Here is a 14676-nt window from a genome sequence, read left to right on the forward strand (position 1 = left end):
CGTATAAAACCGAAACCGTACTATTGGAAACCATACTATTTGAGGGACGACTATATATATATATATATATATATATATATATATATATATATATATATATATATATATATATATATATATATATATATATATATATATATATATATATATATATATATATATATATATATATATATATATATATATATATATATATATATATATATATATATATATATATATATATATATATATATATATATATATATATATATATATATATATATATATATATATATATATATATATATATATATATATATATATATATATATATATATATATATATATATATATATATATATATATATATATATATATATATATGTTGGGACAAGAGAGACAGAGGGGAGCCCGGGGCCTCCGGCCGCCGGGCAGGAAGTGCTGAGTCGGCAGAGTGGAGAGTGGCGAGCGAGAGGCGCTGAGGGGTAGTGGAGAAGACGCGTGTCTGGGCTGAGAGAGTGTTGAGCTGCTCCGCTCGCGAGCTGTGTGCTTCCGGTGTGCGTGTCTGCCGTGCCCCTGTACTGTGCCTGATTAACTAACTGTTCTGTGCCCTTGAAAGTTGCTGTACTGTGTGAGGAACCTGTCATTAAACTAGAACTTCGTGTTGAACGTGTATCCTTTGTGCCCTGCCTCGTTCCCTCCTCCCCTCGGTGTTCGGTGTGGGCCGCTGTGAGTGACTGGTGCCCGTGTGGTTGTTCTGGTGAGGATCACGCCGCCTGCCTGCCCGTGGATGGTGTGTGGTAGGGGGGGGGGGTGTAACATTTGGTGTCAAAGGAGTGGGGATAAGTGAACAGTGAAGCGCGCCGAGTGTCATGGCGTCCTGCAGTGGTCGCCGTGAGGGTGAGGAGACGGGCAAGGCCGAGGCTGACGTGGGTGAGGTGAAGCTGGGCCAGATGGACTTGTTTGCTGCCATGTTGGCCAGTCTGAGGCAGGAATTGGATCAGAGAACAGAGAGGGCAGAACAGAGGGCAGACGAGAGGGCACGCGAGCAGGCTCAGAGGGCAGAAGAGAGGGCAGACGAGAGGGCACGCGAGCAGGCTCAGAGGGCGAAGAGAGGGCAGACGAGCAGGCACGCCATCTTGCCGATATCCTCCAGAGCTGTTTCTCGTCGCTGAAGGTGGAAACCCAGCAGTACACCGACCAGGGCTGCGACAGCGCGAGGGGTGAACGGCTGGAGGAGGTGCGGACCCCGGAAGGCGAGGTTCGAGGCCTGAGGCTCCTTTCAGACGACGCGGGCGATACCCGCGTCCGCGCTTAGGCGCGGACCCGCTTAAACTAATTACTGATGTTTTCAATGTAACCTTTCACATGGCGCGGGCGTTGCCCGCCGCGGGCGATCGCCCGCGTGCGAGCGAAATGCAGCGCGGGCGCCCCATGGGTTGCCCGCGGGCCCGCCTCCGCGCCTAGTTGCTACAGGGTACAGCGTCTAATGCATGTCTTCACACGTCGCGGGCAGGCCCGCGACCCGCGCACTTCTCCGGAGGAAACTCATTCAATAGTCTGCTGGATTTCAACGTGATTGGTTGTGCGTGACTGTCCCCTTGCATTTAATATGGAGGCTAAAGCCCCGGTCACATATGCGGGTACGGGTGGTCCACGAGTTGAATTTTAAACCCGCTAATAACGCGTGGTAGGACGCGGATGACGCGTGGATGTGGCGCTAATGGTGCGCTACAACCCGTGGTAGAAAATCAACCCGCGCTAGAAAGTTTTGGAAAGTTCAAAACTTTGAGGCGCGGGTGCCCACGGGTCGCACCCGCGGGTGACGCGTTGATAACCCGTGGACAATGCGTGTTAACGCGCAGATAAGGCGCTGATAAGCCGTGGTGACCCGTGATAGGCCGTGGAGCTTTAACGGGTTATCGTGGGTCAAGAGCGGGCTAGCACGGCTTATCCGCGAGTTATCCGCGTCTTATCCGCGTCTTGTCAACTGGTTATTACGGGTACTCTGGGACTATATATTGGGGGGCTACTGCCCAGCATTCATCACTCCTGCTCCAGACGTCGTTGCGTAAACATGGACCGTAGTGACCTCGTCTGCATGCTGATGCAACAGCATATGAACCTGCAGTACCAAGTCCATCAGCACCTCTCTGAAAGACGTAGAAGACGAAGACAGCAGAAGAGGAGGGTTGTCCGGAACATATGGGTTCGTGAGTGGATTGCCAGGAGACCTCTGCTTGGGCTGTACGATCGTCTCATGGTGGAGCTCCGCAATGAAGATCCAAGAGCCTTCCAGAACTTCATGAGAATGCCACCTGCCATGTTCGACGAAGTTGTGGAGAGACTAACACCAGCCCTTGAAAAGAAGACAACCAAGTGGCGAGAACCCCTTGAGCCAGGCCTGAAGGTTGCCCTCACCCTCAGGCACCTTGCTTCTGGCGCCAAGTACCGGGAGATGCAGTATGGTTGGAGGGTGCCTCACAACACCATCTGTATAGTGGTGCGCGAGGTGTGTGAGGCCATCGTCGAAGAGTTCCATGACGAGCTACTCAAGCCACCACAGAACGCTGCAGAGTGGCGTACGGTCACCAACGATTGGATGAGTAGGTGGAACTTTCCACATGTCATCGGTGCCATAGACGGCAAGCACATTGCCTGTAAAGCTCCTGCCAACAGTGGATCCGACTACTACAACTACAAGGGCTTCTTCAGCATCATCCTCCTGGCAGTCGTCACATCTGACTACAAGTTCATGTGGATAGACGTCAGCGGCAAGGGTTCAACATCTGATGCCCACATCTACAACTCAAGTTCTTTGAAAGAGGCTCTCGAGAAGAACGACTTGGTTGGATTCCCGCAGCCTGATCCTCTCCCAGGTGACACAGAGGATGTCCCTTATTTTCTGGTCGGAGATGACGCAGACGCCCTCCGGACCTTCATGATGAAACCGTGCGGTAACAGGGACATGACCAGGAAGCAGAGGATCTTCAACTATAGACTCTCATCGCGAGCCAGAAGGGTGGTTGAGAATTCGTTTGGCATACTTGCTAATCGATTTCAACTTCTCCTGACCACCATGTTGCACGAACCTGACACTGTGAGGCTCCTGGTCAAGACGTGTATAATCCTCCACAACCTGATGAGAATACGGTACCCAGTGATGCAGAACCGACTGGTGGATGTGGAGCAACAAGATGGACAACTGGTGCCCGGTGCCTGGCGTTTAGGCAAGAACCTTGCAGACACGAGACCCGACAGACTACCAGGGAACAATAGAGACTTCAGACAAGCCAAGGCTCAGAGGAACCTCATCATGGAATGGTGCGACACAACTGTTGGAAGTGTTCCATGGCAGAATAACATGCTCCTACCTCGATTCTAGTTGTATTGTAAAACCTTTGTATACCATTTACTTCTTATAATAAAGTGTTTTCTTGTACTGACATTTATGTAATGACATTTATATTGTAATGTACCATGATATTGTGCTTCTTATAATAAAGTGTTTTCTTGTACTGACATTTATGTAATGACATTTATATTGTAATGTACCATGATATTGTGCTTCTTATAATAAAGTGTTTTCTTTTAATACCTTTGATATTATTTACCATGTATTGTAATGTACCATCATATTGTGCTTCTTATAATAAAGATTATTATTTTACTTTTTATATTGTATACTATATATTGTTATGTACCATCATATTGTGCTTCTGATAATAAACAGTTTTCTTGATTCATATTTGTTTTTGTGATTATGCATTTCATTCTTATTATTATTATTTTTGTGAGTATATCATAATAAATATGTAATTGTTTTCTTGTTGTTTTCTTGAGTCCTAATTGTTATTGTTATTATTAATTTGGTTATTACTATTAGCAAACCTAAAAAGAGAATAAGTCAAGTTAAGGCAATGGAAACAAGCATATGGAAATGTTTTTATGTTTTTTATTATAGAAATAAAATATTTGAGAAAAAACATCAACAATATATTACAGTACAGTAGTGTGTTGAGACTGTCCTTGTTGTGTTGAGACTACTGTCCTTGTTGTGTTGAGACTACTGTCCTTGTTGTGTTGAGACTACTGTCCTTGTTGTGTTGAGACTACTGTCCTTGTTGTGCTGGAGACTAGTCATCGAGCCGTGTCGACGGCCCTGGGGTTGGACTCCAGTCGTCCAGGGTAGAGGCCAGAAGCCTGCTGACGGTCTCAGAGGACTCCCTGGACCGAGTCCGCAGCGGTGTTGAGAGTGGTTGCAGTTGTTGTTGTTGCTGCTGCTGCTGTACTGGCGGCATCATCCCAAACTGCTGCCATTGTGGACTGGGTGTTGTGAACCCAGGGAACTGGTAGTAGGTGGAGGGCTGCTGCTTCCCGGGGCTCAACATTAATGTGGCTGTGTCCGCTGCTGGTGGTGGTGGTGGTGGTGGTGGGGGTGCTGTCCTCAATGGCCGGCATATCCTGTCGTAGAACATGAGCTGCAGCTCTCGGAACTCATGCTCAGGGGCAGCCCGCATGTACCTGTCAAGGTACATGAGGAAGGCATCCTTCTTGTCCAAAGGCTGCGCCCTCTCCTGCAGCACCTGCTGTAGGAGCAGCTGGTTGGCTTCCATGTTGGCCTGCAGTTTAGCCATCCAGGCCTCCTCCTGGCTCTCAGAGGTGGAGGTCTTCCTCTGCGGTGTGCTGCGGGTGGTGGTGGTGGTGGTGGCGGTGGCATGCTTCGCCGCTGCCAGCTCCATGTCCTCGAGGACGTTATCCCCGAGGTCCTGAGCTTGGGAGGAGGTGGACGGGCCCGCCACTGGGGAGGCAGAACCTGCAGAACCGGCAGACAAGGACTGGTCCCGCACCAAGCTGCCCAGGGTGTCGGGGACATCAGTGGTCATCGTCCCTGAAACGAGTGAAACATTTGTTTAATATAATGGCATAGACAATTACATATTTATATATTTCCGCAAAGAAAATTTAAACCTTTACATTGTGAATACAGTGGAATGTTTACTAAATTTTCGTCATGCATTTATAACATATTATTACTGTATATTTGTTTCATTTCAAAGCTTCTCAAATACATGATAATGAGATGTACTTACTTTTGTAGAAGGCGACGTTCTTGAGAATCCACTTGTCCCTCTCAGTCAACACCCTGGTAGCCTGGCCACTGGTCTTCTTCGACAGCTTGACGAACCAGTCCTTGACGTTCTTCCACCAGTTCTGCAGATGTTTCAGCGTAATGTTGAGCTCCTGCGCCTTCTGCTCCCACGCCGCCTTCTTCCTGTGGTAGTCCTTGGTGCTCCTTAGCCACAGGTAAGTGTTGGCCTGGAGCCACTCGACGAGCTCCTGCTCGGTCTCGTCAGAGAGACTCCAGCCAAAGTTCTTCTTCTGCTGATGCGGCTGCTTCTTCTTCTGCTGCTGCTTCTTCTCCTTCTGCTGCTGCTGCTGCTCCTGGTGCTCGTCCTCCGCCTCCTCCGTCTCCTCCGCCTCGTGTGGTGGGGACTGGCCAGGTGCTGGAGGCGATGCCGCCTCATACTCCTCGTCTGGTGGCATAGTGGTCGGGGCTTGAGATGCAACAGCTGAAAAGACACAACAGTCTGAAAAGGTACGCGGAAGCGGGTGTGTCCGCGCTTAAACGCGGACGCGGGCAGTGCCCGCGCCGTCTGAAAGAAGCCTGAGGGAGGCGGAGAGGCAGCTGCGAGAGGTGGCACCGTCGCACGCGGAGGAAGAAGGCTCAGTTCTGGCAGGAAGCGCCGGGGCGGCGGTCCTGCAGGGGCCTATCTGGGGCCCCTGGCAAGGACTCCTGGAGCCTGGTAGCGTCGTGGCGGAACCAGTAGCTGCCGCAGGAGGTTGGGGAGCCCCCGCCTCGTTGCCTCCCTCACCCCCTCCCTCTCCTCCATGCCAGCCGGCTCGCAGGTCACGTAGTCCGCTCTCTCTCCCATGGCAGCAGCGAGAGATAGCACCGCGGTGCGGGGAGGAACAAGAAGCCGTGTGCTGGCGGCGGGTGCACCGGTGGCGGACTGGCGGGGCTCCGCGTGGGGCCCCTGGCAAGGGCCCCTGAAGCCCGGTGGCATCGTGGCGGAGCCGGTGGAGGCTGCAGGAGGCTGGGGAGCCGCTCCCTTGGGTCCAGCTGGTGCTGGAGTCGGACCCATTAACCCTGCCTCGTTGCCTCTCTCACCGCCTCCCTCTCCGCCATGCCGGCCGGCTTGCAGCCCACGTGGTCCGCCCGCTCCCTTCTGCAGCTCCCCAGCCTCCCGGCGCTCAGGGAGGCTTAAGCCAGCGGGGCACGGCGGGAAGTTGGTATGGGAGGCCCAGTTCAAGATGCCAGCTGCTGCCCAGGGCTGGGGCGAGGATGAGAAGGCGCTGCAGCTGACAACAGCGCTACGGGGCTCAGTGGACGAGCCAGGCTGCTTGGTGGGGAGCGCCGAGAGGACCTTGGGGCGGCCTGACATGCTGGCCGCTACGCGACTCCAGGACGCGCCACAGAGGCTGTGTGGCGTCACGGGGCACTGCGTGCAGTCTGAGGGCCCAGTGGAGGCTCGTATCCGACGTATCGGCGTAGGCAGCGCTGTGGAGCGCCGGCCGATGGACGTCGCCGATCGAGACGAGCCGTGCGTGCTGGGCCTCGACTACCTGCCGCAGGGCGAGGCCTGTGCCGACCTTGGACGGGAGCTGGAGAGGCTGCGCGGACAGGCGCCTTTGCTCCCGAAGGTCGGCTGTGCAGAGGTAGTCGCGGCGGAGCGACTGCACCTTGCCCCGGGGACGGAGGCTAGGGTCCTGTGTTGCCGGTCGGACGCGATGCCAGCGGAAGGCACGGTGGAGTCCACGGAGGGCCTGCAGCTGCCTGGTGGTGTGGCAGCCGGACAGAGTCTCGAAGGAGCGGGGGAGGAGTCAGTCACGGTGCTGGTGGCTAACTCCTCCGACGAGGCTCGGGAAGTACCCGCTGGTGCCAAGCTGGGCACCTGTGAAGAGGTGGAGCAACAAGAGGAAGCGTCGGGGAGTGCGGAGTCGGCGCACCGGAGCGCCGCTCACCTGACGGAGGCGCAGACGAAAATGCGCCACACCCTGACCCAGTACGCGGACGTGTTTAGCAGGGGTGACTTGGATCTGGGCCGCACGGGGTTGGTGAAGCATGGCATCAACACGGGAAATAGTGTGCCCACCAGGAGCCCGCCCCGACGTGTCGTGCCGGTCAGGTGGGAGGAACTACACCGCGCCGTCAACGAGCTGGCGGCGCAGGGGGTGACTGAGCGGACAGACAGTCCGTGGCCCTCAGCAGTCGTCCTGGATATGAAGAAGGACGGCACGCAGCGCTTCTGTGAGGACTGCCGGGCGCTGAGGGGCGAGACTGGCGAGGACTCTCACCCCCCTGCCGTGGACCGACGACGCGCTGACGAGGGCCTTGGAGTTCGGGGCATTGACGACGATCAGCGGCCTAGCGGCGGCCGCCCCGCCCTGCCATGACTTCCGGGGCCGGATGGCGAAGGTGAAGATGAAGGCAGCGTCGATGAAGGCGAGCCCGGAGGGCCTCCGTGGCTCGTGCGGGGGCTGTGGCAAGAGAGGGCATAGGTGCAGTCGGTGCCTGGGGAGCGGCGACGTTCCTCGACCGGCTGAGCCCCGACGCCCAGCCTCGCTGCAAGGACTGTGGCCGGTCTGGCCACCGCCGAGCGCCTGCCCCAGGCCCAGGGGCGCGGCGGGCGGAAGCGCGGACGGGCTGGAGAAGGGAGCCGACTTCCAGCCGTCCCGCCTCGGCCCCGCTTGAGTAAGCTGCCGCCGCCCGACCAGCGTGTTGCCAGTGGGAGGCTTAGCGGTTGTAGCCACGACGCGTGACAGTGGACACCGGGGGCTGAGGAGTGCTCGGCGCGGCCTGACCCGGGGTAGTGTGTGCTGCTGGAGGGGCCAGTGGAGGCTCGTATCGGCGTAGGCAGCGCTGTGGAGCGCCGGCCGATGGATGTCGCCGATCGAGACGAGCCGTGCTTGCTGGGCCTCGACTACCTGACGCAGGCCAGTAAGACTCGTGGTGGCCTCGGACGGGAGCTGGAGAGGGTGACCGGAATGGTGCCCTTTGCTTCCAGGAGGTTTTCGAGCATGGCTGCGTGGGGAGGTAGTCACGGCTGAGCGAGGGCACCTTGCCCCGAGGGTGGAGGCCAGGAGCCGGTGTCGACTGTCCCGAGCGTCACGTGGAGTGGATGGCGTGGAAGAGCCCACTGAGGACTGACGGCTGGTCGACGGCGTGGCTGACAGGCGGAGCCCCTTGGGGGCGCGAGAAGAGACTGTGGAGAACGTGGTGGAGGACAGACTGATTTATGTGTATTGCATGTATTTTTCTGTGTTCAGTGTTCAGCCGGGAGCTCAGGCTACTGGTGGATTTGGCCACGGGGCGGCCTCCCGACGTGAGCTTGCCTACCGTCACCTCTGGCTTCGCAGCGGCACTGCAGGAAAGCCTGGCTGAGGTGCACCGACGCGTACGGGGCAAGCTCAAGGGGGCAGGCCAGGCCATGAAATGAAAGAGACATACTGCCGGCGCAAGAGGGATGCGAGCCCCAGCAGCAGCGACGAGGACGTGTCAGAGGTTGACCACGGGGCGAACGAGAACATGGGCGGTGCGGGCGAAGCGGCAGATGTCAGTGACGACCCTGAGCAAGTACCTGGGGCCGACGACGCGGCTCTGGGTGCCACCGCCTGCCTGCCGCCGCCCGCATCCCAGCGGCGCCCTCTAGTCGGGTCACTTAGGGCGGAAAAAAGGCTTTCGCTTCACCTTAGGTGAAGGAAGTATTTTGAGGGTCTTATCCTAAGCATTTTGTGCCGCTGAATCCGAAAATCATAGTTGGGTCACTCGTTATTGGTAAGTTTTTGCGCAAATTGCAAATTTCGGAAATTGGCAAGAAAAAATTGCAGAATGAGAACCAGACGTCGTAGGACCCTGGTTTTTGTCTTAAAATGAAGCTTTTTAAGAGTGCATAAAATGTTATGTAGTACTCCGTGGTTGTATCTGTTCGCATTACTGAACTATAATGGAAATTATAGATAATTGGAAAAAAATGGAAAAAAATATAAAAGGAATAATTTTGGCCTTAAAGCCTGATTTTTTAAAAATTAAAAACTAAATTTTAAAGAAGGAACTGAGTTCCTTTTTTAAAATTTAGTTTTTAATTAGTAAAAAAAATAAAATAACAAACAATTGTTCTTAGGACACATGTAATTAACGAATTTGTGCAAGGGTGGGCAAAATTATTGCATAGAACAGGGTATTTCAACTGAATTATTCACTAGCGTTTAATCGATCCAACAAAACAAGTATCTAGGTCTCACAATAAATAATAGTTTAATCCAGAACACAAAATTTCAAACAACGAAACCGAGTCTCCTCCGCGTATTTTGGAAAATCACAATTAGAACACAAAAAATACAGAACACAAAATAGCGAGCGTTCACAGGTTGAAAAAAAAATAGAATATCTAGTCGTCACGCCATCGACGTCCTCATGCCCATCTTCCTCGTCGTTGATGCACATCTCGGGGAGCAATCGCAAAGCTCCGAACAAGGAGTCTGCAGGCGTTGACAGCGGCAGCGATTGGTCGAGCAGTTCGTCTTGCATCCGCACTGCATCACATCCATGATACTTTGCGGGGCGGGAGGCAGGGTGGAAGGAATAGGCGCCAGGTCTGCTTCAGAGCCATACTTGGTCGGGTCGAGGGTCACCAACTCCTTCTTCACGGCCCCCTCCCAGACGACGGCCTGTAGCTGGGCTCGCATAATGTGCTGGGTGGTGGCGGCGACTGTCGGAGGGGCCAGTGCTGCTCCAACCTTCTTCTTCTGAAGTGCCGTCCACCTCGCCTGCGGCAGAGAGCAGGTATATCCGTAAATTCTACTCACGAATCGGCACAGCACGTCCAGGCTCTCTTGCGTCAGCGGACCAGGGCTTCAGAGTGTACCCAGAGCGTCGAGGGTTGCCTGGTCGGCCGCCTGGAACACAGGCCAAGCTTGCAACTTGCCTTTCCTGAAGAGGGCGCAAGTGGTGTCGCAACCAGTCAGAGCATGGAAGGACGTGATCACATCCGCGTGAGAGCCCAGTTTGTCGTGGATGAGCTGAACGTTGAAAGTCGTCTTGCCAAGCTGGAGGCATGTGTTGGGAGGTATCTTGGGGAAGTGTCGGAGGAGGAGGACGAGGACGTCAGTGTCCGGAGAAACTACGGTTGCCTCCACATCTTTGTCGAGCAGGGAGAGATGATATATCATCTTAGTGTCCGCTTCCTCTTGTTCTGAAGCGAACTTGGCTCCATCCGGTCCGTCGCCACCTGGAGAGGGGTCTCTCGGGTTCGGGAAGCTTGGGTGATCGTCGCAGCTTGCTTTGCACTCAAGATGTTTGTCATGAGGACTTGTCCGATGATCGAGGCTCCCTTCTCCGTTCGCAGGTTGTTTCTTCCAGCTCCACCGACGACCCAGGTCGCGAAACTCTTGACAAGGGGAGGAAGGTTAAAGTTGGCCATGTCTCCTTCGAATTTCCAGTCCGGTTCTTTGAGGGTTTCTTCACGCAGGATTTTGGCAGCTTTCAGGAGTGTAGCAAGCTTGAAGTCCTCGATTGTCCTCTGGTTTGTCAGGGCCTCTTTCCTTGCCTCCGCCAGATGAACCAGTTCGGGTTCGCGAGGGTTCTTGGGCTTGGTGAACTCCACGCCAGGGACCATGGTGGAGAGGAGTTCCTTTATCCGCCAGCGTGAGCGGCCAACACCATGCTGCTCCTTGATGGCGTCTATTTCTCCCATCGAGAGAACCACTCCACTTTCCAGCTTCTCGCTAACCTCTTCCACGAACTCGATCACGGAGCGATCTTCTGGCTCTTGTTGAGTGGAGGCCACTGTCCGCAACTGGTTGACGACATGAATGCTCCAGCAGCCCTTATGGTACATCACGTCGGCAGCCAGGACGTCGAGGTCAGGAGGAAGCTGGATTTTCCACGCAGAATTCGTTCCCTTGTGGACCGCCTCAATGATTCGATTGGCACTCCCGGTCGTGCTCACCCGGTGCAGGACTTCATTTGGCTTGTCTCCATCACCGCAGAAGAAGCATTCCTTCCGGGGAATAGGAGCGCTGGCGCGGCGGGGGACTCGAGGCGGCGGGGTGTCAGGCCTAGAAGTAGAGATGGATAAAAGCCCATAAATCAAGACCATAATAATCAAGCAATATTTTTCATGTAGAAAGAATTTTTAGAAAATTAAAAATATTTTCATTAAAAACATTAAATAAAAAAATTAAATTAAAAATTAAAAACATCTTTACCTTGAAGGTCCGGGTTGGGCCTCCGCCGCAAGGTCCTGTTGTTCATCTTCGTACTGCCTCGCGAATTTGTGGGGCTGGATTTTAGCAGAGCTGGGATTCTGTAGAAAAAATCTACCACCGGTATCGGTAGTCGGTAGCGAGCCGCGTCCAATCGGTATCGGTAGATCGGTAGATTTTTCAGAAATCTACCGATCGGTATAGATTCGGTATCGGTAGATTAAAAAACTCTATAATTATATAATAAAAAAATGCTTTTAAAGGCCCATAACACACTTTTTAAGTTATTTCTCTCTTATTTCGGTTAACTTAAGAATAGAAGTAAATTAGAGTCTTCTAATACCTTTTTTAAGTTCAAAAATACATAACTTATTTAATAAATGAATTTCTCCCTCAAAAAATAAACATCAAACTGAAAAAAAGTTAAATTTAAACAAACTAGACAATACAGCATTATTTATTAACTTTCACAAAATAAATTTCTTCCCAACACAAAAAAAAATTACAACTGAAGCAGTCTTGAGCCTCCTACTCCAGGTCGGTGTCGGCGCCCTTCTTGAGGTCCTCCTTGAGGAATGTCTTGAACTGCTCGCTGTTGCCCTTCAACATCACCAACTGCTCAAAGTTGTTGGCAGTCAGGGAGGACCTCTTGGGGTGGAGGATGTTGCCGGCGGTGCTGAACAACCTCTCAGCGGCAGCGGAACTGGGCAGGGAGGTGTTGTATTTGACAAACAACTTCACCCAGGCGTCGCGGTGGCCGGCAGGAAACTGCTCCTTCCTGACGACGTGGTCCCTGGTCCTGGCCCAGTTGATGACCTCCAGCTTGATGGCCTCCTCCAGCGTAGATTTGTTGGCTGGGGTGGTGGAAGTAGAAGGCCCATAGAGGTCATCATAGCAGAAGTACTGATTGCCACCCTGATCAGCAGCTGCCTCCCGCGTAGGGGTTGGACTGACGATGTCGACCAACTCCCTGACAAGCCTCTCCTTGATGGTGGTGTAGTCCTGCTCCGCAAGGCGGTGGATGGCCTGGAGAGTGTGGGCTGGGTGGGTGGCGGTGGCCATCAGCAGGTGCTCCTCCGCGAACAGGTGACCAAATCTAATAAAAAAAGCACATATAAGTTTTTATTTATAAAAGTTCTTTAAAATCAATAATTTCTTTTAAGTTTTATCTAAGCGACTTAATTATATATTTTTTTTTATTTAAATTTTAGTTTTGAATAAAAGATAAAATAAAAAATGCTAAGAATTTTTTACAAGTTTTTAAAAGTTTATAAAAGTTTTTACAAGGGGTTTTATCTTACCTGTTGGCAAAGCCATTAGTGAGGTTGTCCTGGTCGAGGAGGTAGTCCACAAGCTTCTTGGCGTGCTTGAGGTTGCGGCTCTGCTGCTGCTGGAGCTTCTTCTTGAGGAGCATCAGGTCGGGCAGGAGGTTGCCCATGTAGGCCCACTTGTCTGACTGCATCCTGTCCAGGCAGGTGGCAACAGGCTCCATCACGTCCATGTACTCCTTGATGATCTCGGCATCCTTCATGTCGAAGCTGGCGGAGCCCTGGTCGGTGAGGATGCGGTTGATGGCAACCTTGGCGTCCTGCTTCTCCAGCACAAGCTCCATGAGGGCCTTCATGGAGTTGAAGTAGCTGTTCCACCTCGTAGCTACAGGGGTGACGAGCCTTCTGCCACCCAGAGCCTCCTTGATCCTGTTGGCGTAGACAGAGGACCTATTCTGCTGGTTCCACAGGGCCTGGGCCTTGGCCCCAGGCCTCCTGAAGACAGCCCTGGGCCCCTTGTTCCACTCAGGCACCTCTGCTACGTCCGTCGTGGCCAGCAGGTTGAGGGTGTGAGCACTGCATCTGAAATGTGGCGGAAGCTGTGACTCATCATCCCCCCTGTTGCGCAGCAAGTCCGAGACGCCGACGACCTCGCTGTTGACGATCGCCTCGTCGGTCTGCTCCTCAAGCTCCTCCTCTGTCAACTCTGGCCTGGTGGTGGTGTCGGCGGCAAAGTGCTCGAAGGCTGCCACGTAGTTGCGCCCGTTGTCGGTGGTGCAGTGGGCGATCTTGTTGCTGATGTCGAACTCCGTGAAGATGTCAGACAGGTTCCTTGCCAGAACTCGTCCTGTCTGCTTCTCCATCAGCTCCCTGCACGCAAGAGTTGCTGCCTTCCTCTCCAAAGTGATGGGGTCGATCCAGTGCACCGTGCAGCCGAGGAAGGCCCTCCTGTGGGACGTCCAGGAGTCGGCGGTGGTGGCCACAAGGTCGACGTTCTGCAGGGTGGCCTTGACCTCATCCTTGACCTGCAAAGAAAATTAGGCTTGATAGAATACTCTTTAAAAATAAAAAAGTTTTGCTTTTAGTTATAAATTATTAAATTAAAACTCAAGTTAAAACAAAAAAGGAAAACCTTAAATGTAACTTTTAAAAGTTATAAGTTAATAAATAACATGTTAATAGTTATTTTAAAAATTTTAAAAAAATCATTTTTAAAGTTTACTTTCAACTAGCTAGTTTAAATTTTAATTCTTAAATAAAAATTTTACCTGTACAGCGTACTTGTTGAGCCGCTTGGTGAGGGTCTTCCTGCAGGGAATCTTGAACTCGGGCTTGAGGAAGTTCAAGAAGGTCCTCGTGGACTCGTCCTCGGTGTCGCAGAGGGGCTTGAGGCCCTCCGCGAACCAGACCACGTACGCCTGCTGGGCCAGCTCCTGCGACCAAGCCTTGGGCCTATCCGTCGCCTCCTTCAGGGTGATCTGGCGGCGGGTCTTCTCTATCTTGGTCGTCGGCTTGAACCTGTTGAGGGACAGGGCTGCCTCCAGAGATGACAGCATGGAGGGGTGCTTGGTCTTGTAGTGCTTCTTGAGGTTCCCCCTCGACTCGCTGTCGAACTTTATCTTCTGGGGACACTTGTAGCAGCTGGCCATCCCCTTGTGCAGCATCTTGTTCTTGAACTTGCTGCTCTTCTGGGAGGTCTCCAGCTTGTAAAACTTGAAGAACCTTAAAAAGAAAAGATAAAGATTAAAGAAGTTAAAGACTTAAACACTTTTTAAAAGCAGTGGCATCAAGATAAAACTTATAAAAGTGATAAAACCTAAATAAAAAAAAAATTTCGACTTACTCGTTAAGGCCGTGAAGAGAGCCCTTTAGCTCCTCCTCGGCGTTCAAGGCCTGTCCCCCTCCCTGGGTTTCCTCGTAGTCGGAGGTCTCCTCGCCGCTGGCGCTCACCATGTCCACGCCGCTGCTGGCCAAGGTGTCCAGCCTGCTGGTGGACATGGAAGATGCCCTGGAGAGGCTCCTGGTGTCCTCCAGGGGGTCGGCTGGGTCACTAAAACCAAATTAACATTTTTAGTTAAATTTCAATTTTTTTTTTACAAAGTAAAAACTGTCGATCAGAAATTTTCAGATAAAAAGGAAAATGCCTTTTATTTTTTTT

General features: G+C 52.4%; 3 protein-coding genes across 4 annotated transcripts in view; 1 reads left to right on the forward strand and 2 right to left on the reverse strand.

The window, feature by feature from the left end:
* The first annotated feature begins 2059 nt into the window (after window positions 1-2059).
* Window positions 2060-3367, forward strand: LOC126986001 (putative nuclease HARBI1). Its single transcript, XM_050841686.1, has one exon. The coding sequence runs from the start codon at window positions 2060-2062 to the stop codon at window positions 3365-3367; it is 1308 nt and encodes a 435-aa protein (XP_050697643.1).
* Window positions 3368-9663: 6296 nt separating this feature from the next.
* On the reverse strand, window positions 9664-11540 carry LOC126986097 (uncharacterized). Its single transcript, XM_050841806.1, has 2 exons — window positions 11254-11540; window positions 9664-11103 (listed from the first exon to the last, which is right to left on the reverse strand). Exon 2 carries the CDS (start codon window positions 10881-10883, stop codon window positions 10212-10214), a length of 672 nt encoding a protein of 223 aa, XP_050697763.1. The 5' UTR covers window positions 10884-11103; window positions 11254-11540; the 3' UTR covers window positions 9664-10211.
* Window positions 11541-11691: 151 nt separating this feature from the next.
* LOC126986094 (uncharacterized) overlaps window positions 11692-14676 on the reverse strand; it is a 70851-nt gene continuing 67866 nt past the window's right edge. For both annotated transcript variants that reach the window (XM_050841802.1, XM_050841803.1), the window contains 4 exons: window positions 14362-14568; window positions 13787-14240; window positions 12552-13543; window positions 11692-12346 (listed from right to left, as the gene is read on the reverse strand). In XM_050841802.1, the coding sequence (XP_050697759.1) occupies window positions 11779-12346; window positions 12552-13543; window positions 13787-14240; window positions 14362-14568 (2221 nt within the window). In that variant the 3' untranslated portion in view covers window positions 11692-11778. The remainder of the gene's footprint in view (window positions 12347-12551; window positions 13544-13786; window positions 14241-14361; window positions 14569-14676) is intronic.

Source organism: Eriocheir sinensis, chromosome 61 (assembly GCF_024679095.1).
Source record: "Eriocheir sinensis breed Jianghai 21 chromosome 61, ASM2467909v1, whole genome shotgun sequence".
Taxonomy (NCBI): Eukaryota; Metazoa; Arthropoda; class Malacostraca; order Decapoda; family Varunidae; genus Eriocheir; species Eriocheir sinensis.

Coding starts and splice junctions, on each gene's coding strand:
- LOC126986001 (XM_050841686.1), top strand. CDS start 2,060: ATGGACCGTAGTGACCTCGTCTGCATGCTGATGCAACAGCATATGAAC.
- LOC126986097 (XM_050841806.1), bottom strand. CDS start 10,883: ATGTACCATAAGGGCTGCTGGAGCATTCATGTCGTCAACCAGTTGCGG.